This window comes from Drosophila serrata, unplaced genomic scaffold (genome assembly GCF_035046125.1).
Source record: "Drosophila serrata isolate PLE 108 unplaced genomic scaffold, ASM3504612v1 contig_382, whole genome shotgun sequence".
In the NCBI taxonomy this organism is placed as follows: Eukaryota; Metazoa; Arthropoda; class Insecta; order Diptera; family Drosophilidae; genus Drosophila; species Drosophila serrata.
The window spans coordinates 5968955-5981312 of record NW_028257280.1 but is presented as its reverse complement, the minus strand read 5'-3'; the positions used below and the strand labels follow the sequence as shown (position 1 = coordinate 5981312).

The following is a 12358-nucleotide window of genomic DNA, read 5'->3' as shown; positions in this document are numbered from 1 at the left end:
GCTCTATGCTAGTTTTTACTAGATTAACAAATCTGCATACTCAGTTTTAAAAATTAAAAAATTCAATTTTTTGTCGATTTTTTAAAAAATGAATGATGTAACCCCTTATCAAATTTTTAAATTTTCGCAAAATTTGGAAAATTTTATTTTTCTTCCAGACATAGCTAGATCGATTCAGCAGTTCATCCCGATCAAGAATATATATGATTTATAGGGTCGGAAATGATTCCTTCACTGCGCTTCAATCTTCTGACTGAAATTATATTCTGCAAAAAAGGTATAAAAACAGACAATTTCATTGAAAAATCAATGTTTTCCAAACATCATAATTAAGCCGAAATAGCATTAATTTTGATTCGGAAAGCTTTTCTGTGTGAGTTTTTAAAGCGCCAACAAATCTGCATACTACTTTTGTGGTTGCGATTAAAAGTTTCTGACTAAAGAAATAAAATCCTAAAAAAAGGTATAAAAACAGCAAATTTGTTAAAAAAATCGTAGTTTAAAAATCTCATAACTAAGCCAACAAATCATTAATGTTAATTTGGAAAGCTGCTCTATGCTAGTTTTTAGTAGATTAACAAATCTGCATACTCACTTTTCAAAATTAAAAAATTCAATTTTTTGTCGATTTTTTAAAAAAAGAATGATGTAACCCCTTATCAAATTTTTAAATTTTCGCAAAATTTGGAAAATTTTATTTTTCTTCCAGACATAGCTAGATCGATTCAGCAGTTCATCCCGATCAAGAATATATATGATTTATAGGGTCGGAAATGATTCCTTCACTGCGCTTCAATCTTCTGACTGAAATTATATTCTGCAAAAAAGGTATAAAAACAGACAATTTCATTGAAAAATCAATGTTTTCCAAACATCATAATTAAGCCGAAATAGCATTAATTTTGATTCGGAAAGCTTTTCTGTGTGAGTTTTTAAAGCGCTAACAAATCTGCATACTACTTTTGTTGGTGCAATTAAAAGTTTCTGACTAAAGAAATAAAATCCTAAAAAAAGGTATAAAAACATCAAATTTGTTAAAAAAATCGTAGTTTAAAAATCTCATAACTAAGCCAAAAAATCATTAATGTTAATTTGGAAAGCTGCTCTATGCTAGTTTTTAGTAGATTAACAAATCTGCATACTCAGTTTTAATAATTAACAAATTCAATTTTTTGTCGATTTTTTAAAAAAAGAATGATGTAACCCCTTATTAAATTTTTAAATTTTCGCAAAATTTGAAAAATTTTATTTTTCTTCCAGACATAGCTAGATCGATTCAGCAGTTCATCCCGATCAAGAATATATATGATTTATAGGGTCGGAAATGATTCCTTCACTGCGTTTCAATCTTCTGACTGAAATTATATTCTGCAAAAAAGGTATAAAAACAGACAATTTCATTGAAAAATCAATGTTTTCCAAACATCATAATTAAGCCGAAATAGCATTCATTTTGATTCGGAAAGCTTTTCTGTGTCAGTTTTTAAAGCGCCAACAAATCTGCATACTACTTTTGTGGTATGCGATTAAAAGTTTCTGACTAAAGAAATAAAATCCTAAAAAAAAGGTATAAAAACAGCAAATTTGTTAAAAAAATCGTAGTTTAAAAATCTCATAACTAAGCCAAAAAATCATTAATTTTAATTTGGAAAGCTGCTCTATGCTAGTTTTTACTAGATTAACAAATCTGCATACTCAGTTTTAAAAATTAACAAATTCAATTTTTTGTCGATTTTTTAAAAAAAGAATGATGTAACCCCTTATCAAATTTTTAAATTTTCGCAAAATTTGAAAAATTTTATTTTGCTTCCAGACATAGCTAGATCGATTCAGCAGTTCATCCTGATCAAGAATATATATGATTTATAGGGTCGGAAATGATTCCTTCACTGCGTTTCAATCTTCTGACTGAAATTATATTCTGCAAAAAAGGTATAAAAACAGACAATTTCATTGAAAAATCAATGTTTTCCAAACAGCATAATTAAGCCGAAATAGCATTAGTTTTGATTCGGAAAGCTTTTCTGTGTGAGTTTTTAAAGCGCAAACAAATCTGCATACTACGTTTGTTGATGCAATTAAAAGTTACTGACTATAGTAATAAAATCCTAAAAAAAAGGTATAAAAACAGCAAATTTGTTAAAAAAATCATAGTTTAAAAATCTCATAACTAAGCCAAAAAATCATTAATGTTAATTTGGAAAGCTGCTCTATGCTAGTTTTTACTAGATTAACCAATCTGCATACTCAGTTTTAAAAATTAACAAATTCAATTTTTTGTCGATTTTTTAAAAAAAGAATGATGTAACCCCTTATCAAATTTTTAAATTTTCGCAAAATTTGAAAAATTTTATTTTTCTTCCAGACATAGCTAGATCGATTCAGCAGCTCATCCCGATCAAGAATATATATGATTTATAGGGTCGGAAATGATTCCTTCACAGCGTTACAACCTTCTGACTGAAAATAGAATACCTTTCCTTAACACGATTTTCCTATAAATATTTCAAAACAATTGATGTATAAAGACACATTTTGTCGCTCCTTTTGTTGGCTTAGAATAACCAATACCCTTTGCATCCCAAGAACAAACTATAAATAAAATATAAACAAAGCATGTTTCTAAATCAATTTTCTTTTATTTTTTATTTCTTCCTGCATTTTTCTCAAATAACACATTTACTTAAACTGCACATTATTACGAAATAGCTCTAGGATTTGTTGCTCCGGAAGTGCCCACCTACACTGCGGATACTTAATATTGCAGTGATGAGGCGACGTCTCTTTGCCCGCATCGATGGCCTCCCGGAAGGCGGACTGCTCCAGCCAGGTTAGCAGCCAGGACCAATTGGTTGCTCCGTCCAGCAGGTGCTCCATATCCGAGGCTTGACCTTGACGAACCTTATCCCCGGCGCTGCGGGTCATAGAGCAAACGGACTTCAGCAGGCAAGCCGACAGATCAACGTCGTTATTCAGAAAGGAGTGTTCAATGGTGGCCAAAAGATTGGGAAGACTGGTGGCTAAGGGAGGGAAAGTGGGATTTAATCGGTATTAAAATAAGTTTTAAAATAATTGAAATAAAATAAAATATATACACACCCACTCGTTCTCCAGTTTCATTGCGATATATAAGCTTGAAGTTGTCAAAGATCTTGGGAAGGCTTAGCTCCTCTTCGAAAAGTCCTCTGTAGGTGGCATTGGTAGCACTTTGAGTTGTGGATGATGTGGACGAGCCCTCCTCCTCCGAAACCTTGGTATTGTTACTGGAAATATTTCCCAGAATGGGCTTATGATCATCTTCCGTGATGGTCTCTAATCCCATGCTCCGAATCAGGTGACCCACAAGGAGTCCTCCTGCAACCACCAGTCCACAGCTAAGAACTGCCGCAGAGTTCACTACAACGAGGGGCTTTTAGGGAAGGAAATTATTAAATTCGTATTAAAATATGCCACAGATATTATCCACTTACCTTGGGTGGAGCATTCCGCTTTCGCTTTACGGGAATTTCCACAAAGGGCAAAAGATAATCCAGTCCTAAAGCGATATGTTTGCCCACGGCATCGAAGGACAGCAGCTTGAATCCTTGGCCATGATGAGGGTTCTGCTTCAGGTGCTGCTGCCTTGGAAGCTTATGGGATCCTTTCTGTGCCTCCGATTCCTCATCGGCACTGGCTGCCCAAATGACGAAACAAGTGGCCAGGAGAGTGCAGGTTAGGTAATATAGCTTCATTTTCCCGCTGACACATCCGAAGCGTTCCGTGGCTGTTGGATATCTGAATACGAATTTCCCAGACAGTGTCACCAGTAAACTTTTCATATGCAGCCGACGATCTGCTTCGATGGGTTTTATGTGCACTGGAAAAAATGAAAGCAAAAATGAGCAACAATAGAATCTTGTACAGCGTTACATAATAAGATTTGTTAATCTGAAAAAACTAACATGGAGCAGCTTTCCAAATTAACATTAATGATTTTTTGGCTTAGTTATGAGATTCTTAAACTAAGATTTTTTGAACAAATTTGCTGTTTTTATACCTTTTTTTAGGATTTTATTACTATAGTCAGTAACTTTTAATTGCATCAACAAACGTAGTATGCAGATTTGTTTGCGCTTTAAAAACTCACACAGAAAAGCTTTCCGAATCAAAATTAATGCTATTTCGGCTTAATTATGATGTTTGGAAAACATTGATTTTTCAATGAAATTGTCTGTTTTTATACCTTTTTTGCAGAATATAATTTCAGTCAGAAGATTGAAGCGCAGTGAAGGAATCATTTCCGACCCTATAAATCATATATATTCTTGATCAGCATCTAAAGCTGAATCGATCTATCCATCTCCTGTCGGAAAATAAAATTTTGAAAATTTTTCGAAAATTGAAATTTTTATATATCATGAAAATTGTCAAAATTTGACATAAAATTGAATATTTTAAATCTTATAACTGGGTATGCAGATTTGTATGCCGTGTAAAAACTAGCACAGAAACGATTTCCTTATTGAATCTATTGCATTTTTGGCTTAGTTATGGGATTTTTAAGCTTTGAGTTTTCAACAAAAATTGTCTTATAAAATAAATGGTAAATATCGAATCCAAATATTTTAAACTCGTTTATGACTTCCTACTTTGATCCTTTAATTTAATGGCAAACAACATAAGCTTTGGGTATTTCCAGGATTGTTTTCCTTCTTTTCCTTAGCTAAATTTTAAAATAAATTTATATTTTTATTCATGAAAATATCACTATATATCCATGAAAATCGTTGATATATAACTCATTGTTTTCTGTGTACGTTTCGGTTATCGCTTGGCTGCTCCTGGGTTGGGAACACTTAAGTTAGGTTCCCACTCTTGTCGTGAGCCACAAAATGCAACAAATTGGTGACATAACCAGTTGTTGGAAGGTGCCAAAACGATTAGCCGGAGGAAATGCCGGCAGAAAGCGGAAGATGCCATATGACTACCTTCTCTAATTGGAGAGAAGTGGCTGCAATTAATCCAATTTTCTGGCAATCTCTTTACATAAGAAAATAGCGATACCACTGATAATGAATTTACTAATGTCAGGTACTTTTTATTAATATAAAAAGCAAAGGGGTATAATTATTAGCTCTATTTTAATGAGTATTTTATTCAAATTGTAATAAATTAATATGGTTAATTAAAATAATAAAAATCTAGATATTATTATCCATTGAAGAACTGCAGTATTTGTGGCAGCGATCCTGATGTCCAGTTTAAACGTTTGGGCCATCTGCAGTTGCGGAATGTGTGGGAACAACTGCGATTGCCTCTGGAGGATTGAACGGCCTGGAAAACTGCAGTTCCTTGCACATAGGATGGAAGCCAGGAAGAGCTGCAAAGTGAGCAAATATTGATATATGTAGTTCAATACACATTTCTTTAGTAATAAAGCTTTCCTCACCTGGCCAACACATTGAGAACTCTGGCATATCCAGACGACAAATTCCTTTGCAGATACTGGCAGATGAGCTGCTGGACACAGACGGACATGTCGATATTGTGCTCCTCCAATTGGGATTCCACCACATCAGTCAGTCTCCGCACTATCCAAAAGTAAACCAATTTAAATACACTTTAAGACACATTAGTTCCTTCTACTTACTGCCCCTGCCGGTATCTGATTTGTAGCCATTGCCCAGCGAGGTGATCACCAGGGGAGCCAGAAGAAGACGCACCACAGCTGCTATCACCGCTCCAGCAGCCACCACCACAACAGTATTCAGAATTGCTCCCGTTCGGAGATTGAGGAGACTCTGGACAGCATCTCGGGCCAGGTTCATGCTCCTTTTTACGGGCACTTTCAGGAATGGAACAATAAACTCCAGCTCCACACTCACATCCTCACCGCTTGCATGGAAATGAAAGCCACGTCCCTCGCGCTCCACTCCTGGCAGGGTATCCTCCTCCAAAATGTAGGCCACATTTCTGGGCTCACGTGGCTCAAAGTCTCTGAATCTCAGCAGCCTGAGAGCACTGGCATTCCCATAGAAGTCTCCATAAGCCGGGTTCAGTAGGTCGCCTCCCTCGACACTTTCACTGTGGTAACCCACTGGCAGAAGTAGAGCCATTATTCCCAGCAGGCACAAGATCCGCACCAATCCGCACATGCTGTCACCAAAGCAGTTGGAATTCATCTGAGCTGCGCTCCAAACAACGAAGTTCGCTTTGTAAGCTCCTCGGTTGGGAATTACATGGCCCACACGCTTCGGCAATCAAGATATGATATTCATTTAGCCTGAAACTTGGAGACTTTGAGTCTTGGCAGCGACTTTAACGCTTCGCGGATTGCAATTCGGGTTGGAAAATGGCAAACGGAAAATGGAAAATGGGTAGAGATTTTATTGAATAACGATAACTGATTTGTGCGAAATGATAAGGAAAGGAAGCAAATGCAAACTTAAAGAAGTGATTCAACAGATTTAAATTATCGCAGATGGTGGCTACGATAAAGCAGAAGCAACGGACCGCACCTGAAGATACAGAGAAATAGTTACTTTAACTTTAAAAAACTTAAAGCTACATATTTATCATTGGTTTCTTGGCCTTCGTATATCACCAAGAAAACATAAAATATGTGTATTTTAAGTGTATTAAATCTATATTTTTATGTGGTATATACAATATCCCTAGACTACATTAAAAGTCTATATGATTCGCTGCCCAACAGGATCTACGAGGTTATATTGAATAAGGGGGGCTCGACCCATTATTAAATTAACATATATATTTACATTAATACTTACTATTAAATAAAAACACATTTCCTAATACTTAAGTTCATTAAATATACTTTTAAAAAAAAATGTGCTATTCATGTGAAACAAAATTTTTGTGGTATTTTTGAAGTTTTTCAGTTTTTTTGTTAACCTTTATTAATTGTTAATTTAATTTAAGTTTTGTTACTTTTCTAATAATTAAAATTGATTACTCTATAAATAGAAACAAAAACATCAACAAGTTTTCTTTTTGTTTAAAAGATTTCGAGATTTGAAATTCAGTATGTAAAGTGTGCTATTCAAGTGAAACGCAGTGTATTTTTGGGTAAATTCTAGTTTTTCAATTATCATAACTAAGCCAAAAATGCAATAATTTCAATTTGGAAAGTGTTTCTGTGCTAGTTTTTATACGGCCAACAAATCTGCAAACTTAGTTTTTAAATTGTAAAAATTCAATTTTTTGCCAAATTTTGACAATTTTAATGATGTAACCCCTTATAAAAATTTCAATTTTCGAAAAATTTTTAAAATTTTGTATTTCCACCTGACATGGCTATATCGATTCGTTTGTCGATGCTGATCAAGAATATATATGATTTATAGGGTCGGAAATGACTCCTTCACTGATTTGTAAGCTTCTGACTGAAATAATAATGCCCGGCAAAGGTATACAAATATCGTTGAATTAAATAATAATGTATGCTGTTTTCTTGATATCTTTTTAGTATAATAATTTGCATTAATAATAAAAAATATAAAATTTCTAACAGTGCTCCATAAAATCGCCGCAAAGTTGCCTTATTAGAAAGACATTTGCGGTTGACTATGGACCGGAAAATTCATCATATGCCATAAAGGGAATCCGCTCACATGGGCGGCAGTTATATCATCAACTAAGCGACAAAGGTTAGATAAACAAATCGGGATTGAGCAAGGCCCTCTGGGAAACTCTTACAAGACTTCCTTGCTACCTTTCATGGCACCTGCAATTTTAGCCGGTAAATGTGTGTTAAAGTGTTAAGGTTAGATAAACAAACCGGGCTTGGAGTAATGAACTCAATGAGACTATTAGTGAAGATTTGCATATTGCGGTAAAGATTTCTTCACCATTAAGGTCTCTTGAAAGGTTAGGTAAGCAAAGTAATGATTTCAAAGCCTTGATGAGGGGTTATATTAAATGGAGTTTTGGTTTGATATTTGTAACTATAAATTAAATATTAATAACTGATGATTTTTCCAAGAAAACCCTTACCCAAAAGAAACTCCAATTTTATAAAAACTTGTAATTTTACGCGGTTAGTACAGATTATCGAAATATTGTGTTTGATGGGCTATAACCATCAATGAGAGGGGATGTTATGTGGATAAGTGAACGTCCCTGTCCAGAATGGTGAGTAAACCTTAGGGATCATAGCTGTCTGATGAACGCGGTCCAATGCTTGGATCAAATTTGACCAACTTATCGGTCCGTCTCTTGACCCTTCTCCGTTTCCGTTCCTTCTCCTTTTCCAGGGCCCAAGGCTCCTGGCGTTGTGGTGCTGTCGGTGGATAAGCAGCTTGATCCAAACGACGCATATGATCGCCACTCAGCGGCAACTCCGAATCCGTGGAATAATTGGGCGGCGAATGGTTTTCCGGAGTTATCAGTCGTATCGGTGGAAAGTTGTTATTGAGACGATTGTAGACAATTGAGTCGTGGTAATCATGACCTGCGAAACCTCCAGTCGCACGTTTCTTGCCTGCCTTCTTTTTTTTCTTCTTAATGTTGCGCATCTTGGGGGGCTTGGGTACCTCATGGATAACACCCTTGCCGTAAACCCAATTGAAGGTGTTCCTTTCGCTCGCCCATCACACAGCTGGCATACTGAACCTCGGGATGGGGTGGATGTGGGAAGAGACTCGGTGATGCCCAGTCCTTTTCATCGTATTGCGTCTCGGTGTGCTTGATGTGGCTGCTCTTGAGCCGCTCCGGATGCATCAGGCCAGCGGGTGGTGTGACACCAAATTCAAACTCCGACTCACTGTCCGATGTATCCGACATCACCAGGTCGTCCTCGCAGGGCTCCATGTGGCGGCGCTGGCACTCCTCCCGGAGTTGTTGGACCAAAAGGTTCTTGTCCACGAAACTGCGGCAATAGCATTGCATGACCGGCCTGTGGCAGGTGCATTTGCTAAAGCCCATGCCCTTGAGACAGCGCTTCAACTCGCGCTGCTTCTTCAGCAGCGGATCCTTTACGATCCGGAACTGTACGGGCTTCATGTCCACGTAGGGATTGGCGGAGCGGGCCAAAGCATTTGCTTCCTTCAGTGGACGCAGAGTAATAGTGTAGACGTCATTCTTCTTCTCGATGTTCAGCGTGGGCACCTGGACGAGATCCTCAGACCTCTCGGCTGGCGGCGACTTTGTCTTTTTATGGCTGTAATAGGACATGTACTTGGACATCGGGATAGTGTCCACGGGATAGTCCTTGAGGAAGTAGCTCATCAGTTCACGTATGGAACGTCGAATGGCTCCGGGTCGCCATCCTGGAATGGTGGCTAACGGATGAGCAGTCCACAGCCAGCCCATGTGAGAGGGTACCTTCACTTCCGAGGGTGGCCGATCCTGCCTGACTCTGATCCTGTTCTGGGGAGAGTACATGCTATAGTATTTGGACTTGATGTGTCTCTTATTTGTTTTTCGCCGTTTTCCTTTCTTTTTCTTGTTCCCCTCGCTGGAATCCTTGGCACTAGAGGGTGCAGCGCTCGTTTTGCTCGTCTTGTTTCCCGCCACAGACAAGCGACTCTTGCCCTTCTTGCCTTTGGCCAGCTTACAGGCCTCCGAGCATATATCCTGGATCTTCTGTCCCTCGTCGACGTCCTTTACTTTGAAAAGCTCTTTCAGTTCGGCAAAGACCTTGACTAGGTCCTGTGGCCGGGATTCGCCGTGATGCTTATCCCCCTTGTTTGGTTTCTGGCTCACCGACGGGCAGACCTGGGGCTTGGAGGACTCGCGGATGCTGCGCTTCAGAGCCAGGAAGTCACGCACCACATCCTCGAAGGCCTCTGAGGTGCTTCCGGGATCTTTGGCCTTACCTCCATCGCCGGAACACCCTTCCACCGAACCGAGGTCGAAGCTCAGCTCCTCTACGGGGTTGTTGAGATGATTCTGCAGGATCTGCTTAGCGGTGGCATTCTCGTCGTATTCACGCTCCTTAAACTCTGGGACGGCCTTGTAGCCGCAATAAGGACACGCGGCCACATTGGGCAGCCAGGACACATCCTCGCCGCAGAGTATGCAGCACCGAGTGCCGGCGAAGTGCATCTGGCGCAATTTCGGCGTCGACTGAATCTGAACCAATCGGTTCGTGGCTCCATCGCCCAGAACGTGTTGCTGCTCTGGCGAGAATTGGGCAGAGGGTCCAGCCGGTGGCTCAATGGTCACATTTACGCAGCCATCGTCCACAGTGGGACAGGAGTAGACGGGAAAGGGCCCCGCCATGTCGATCAGCTGCGGCTGCGGATCCTGCAGGAGAACTCGAGGTAATGGTAATGGATTAAAGTTCCTTAAGGATCTTACCGGAGGGCTGTCACAATTAACTCCTTCCTGGCTGTTAAATGAAGGCGGTGATTCCATATCGCTGGGCATAAAGCCTGCACAGGGATCGAGGGAGGAGGAAGAGCTGTTGCCCTCCGCCATAAACGAGAGATCCTGCGGATTCACGTTCCTATCCTGCTTTCGCTCTGGTGAATTACATCCCCTCTCCTGGCCGCCCGCCGAACGTTCGACCGCAACTCTATTTTGGGGTTCAGGGATCGCATTCAGGGATCAGGCCCGCGTGGAGCTACTTACTCTTTGAGGGTCTGGCAGCGCATCAGCATGGAGAAACGGATGTGAACCAGACCCACGGTACAGCCGCAGCAGGTGAGCTCTATGTTGGCATCGTGCACAATCTCATCAGTCTGATTGACCATACGGTTGATCACAGCCCTGGGTACATCATAGCAGCCACGACCTGGAGAGGATTGGGTCACGATATGGACCTGCTTTATCCTTTTAAACGCTGCTCATACTCACCAATCTCCTTGTTCATGTAGATGAGGGAGATGGCAATGCCCTCGTTGAGCTGCCTTGCCAGGCACTCGGGCTCCATTTGGAATGTCTTCAAGACCTCCGTTGGCAGACCGTTGACATTGATGCGACTGGCATCCAGAACTAACTTGACTCCCTTACAGACATTGGCCCTGACTTGCAGCTTATCCTGACACTCGAACTCCCAGCCTGGCATATCTAGCCTGAGGGCCACCATATTCGTGGCAAAGCAGTTCATATAGTCCCTATTGGGCTTGCCCTTCTGCCCGGGACCCGGACATTTTGGGATGTAGTTGTCGCGATCCTTGACCGGGCAGGAGGAACAGCAACAGGAGGGGCACTTGGCCTTCTTATCGCCCACGGGCTTCTCTACATAGGTGGAGCAGTGCATGTACTCCGACTTCTTGACGGCCATCCGGGTGCTGATCAGGCCACGGTTCTTGTAGTAGGAGTTCCAATCCATCAGCTCCTCCCGTGGCGTCTCCACCGGTTTGGTCTTTGGATCTACGGTTTCGCACATGTTGTAAATTTAGTAACCGGGTCGTTCACGAAACCAAAAATTTGTGTTGCACAATTAATTTATAAAAAAAAAATGTGCCAACGAGCTATTCCACGAGAATTCACATACAAAAAATATATACAATTTTTACCGGGCCTGAAAGCCTGAAGCGATCGACCTAAACCTTCAATAGAGAATGACGAGGATGGGTTGTCAGAGCCGGAAAGGTAAGGCGAAATCCATCTCATGGCATTCTAAATTAGTTATTTTTCAAGCAGAAACGGATAGGAAAATACAATAGCATTTGATATTCCCTTTTTTAAAGACAGACTGTGGACAAGTTATCGGAAAGTAGTCCATCAATAAAACTAACGAATGTTATTGCTTAATTATGATATAAATACCATTACGGTTTGATGTTTGTAAATATATAAAAATATAGGTTTCTTGTGAAAGTTGAAAATTAATACCAAATGACCTCGTAAGTTATAGAAAGAAAACAAAGAAAGTTATAGAAAGAAAGAACAAGAAAGGAAACGAACATTGGAAATCCGATGTTTATATAAACTTGCAGTTTGCAATTGAATTATTGAATCGAATCGGAAATCTTTTATAACGAAACTTAAATATTCTTCTTTAATGCAATATTTATCTATATTTTTATATGACATTGTTTTCGACAAATCAAAGTTTTAAAATGCCATAACTCTGCCAAAAATGCATTAATTTTAATTCGGAAACCATTCCTATGTTAGTTTTTGTAAAAATAACAAATCTGCATACTCAGTTTTTAAATTTAAAAAATTCAATTTTTTGTCAAATTTTGACAATTTTAATGATGTAACCCCTTACAAAATTTTCAAATTTCGAAAAATTTTCAAAATTCTATTTTTCTACCGGACATGGCTAGATCGATTCAGCTGTTGATTCTGATCAAGAATATATATAATTTCTAGGGTCGAAAATGGCTCCTTCACTCAGTTTCAAGGTTCTGTCTAAAATTAAATGGGCTTTTTGTCCCAAGATGTTTCCTAGAAAACCTCA

General features: G+C 39.3%; 3 protein-coding genes across 4 annotated transcripts; all 3 read right to left on the bottom strand.

Annotated features, from left to right (window-relative positions):
- Positions 1–2619: 2619 nt before the first annotated feature.
- On the bottom strand, positions 2620–3774 carry LOC110186840 (uncharacterized). 2 transcript variants are annotated; one of them, XM_020956130.2, is made up of 3 exons: positions 3471–3774; positions 3100–3409; positions 2620–3020 (listed from the first exon to the last, which is right to left on the bottom strand). In XM_020956130.2, the coding sequence occupies exons 1-3, from the start codon at positions 3729–3731 to the stop codon at positions 2680–2682; spliced, it is 912 nt and encodes a 303-aa protein (XP_020811789.2). In that variant the 5' UTR covers positions 3732–3774; the 3' UTR covers positions 2620–2679. The 2 variants fall into 2 exon arrangements, with proteins under 2 accessions (XP_020811789.2, XP_086696831.1); XM_086840705.1 differs by having other exon boundaries at positions 3104–3409; positions 3471–3771.
- Positions 3775–5111: 1337 nt separating this feature from the next.
- On the bottom strand, positions 5112–6134 carry LOC110186843 (uncharacterized). The gene is made up of 3 exons (XM_020956131.2): positions 5630–6134; positions 5429–5570; positions 5112–5359 (listed from the first exon to the last, which is right to left on the bottom strand). Exons 1-3 carry the CDS (start codon positions 6132–6134, stop codon positions 5191–5193), a joined length of 816 nt encoding a protein of 271 aa, XP_020811790.2. The 3' UTR covers positions 5112–5190.
- A 1877-nt stretch (positions 6135–8011) lies between these two features.
- Positions 8012–11570, bottom strand: Ppi1 (Protein phosphatase 1c interacting protein 1). The gene is given in 5 exon segments (XM_020955933.2): positions 8012–8573; positions 8575–10248; positions 10303–10519; positions 10576–10738; positions 10801–11570. Coding segments are annotated over 5 exon segments (3018 nt in total). The 5' UTR covers positions 11336–11570; the 3' UTR covers positions 8012–8144.
- Between the last annotated feature and the right edge of the window lie 788 nt (positions 11571–12358).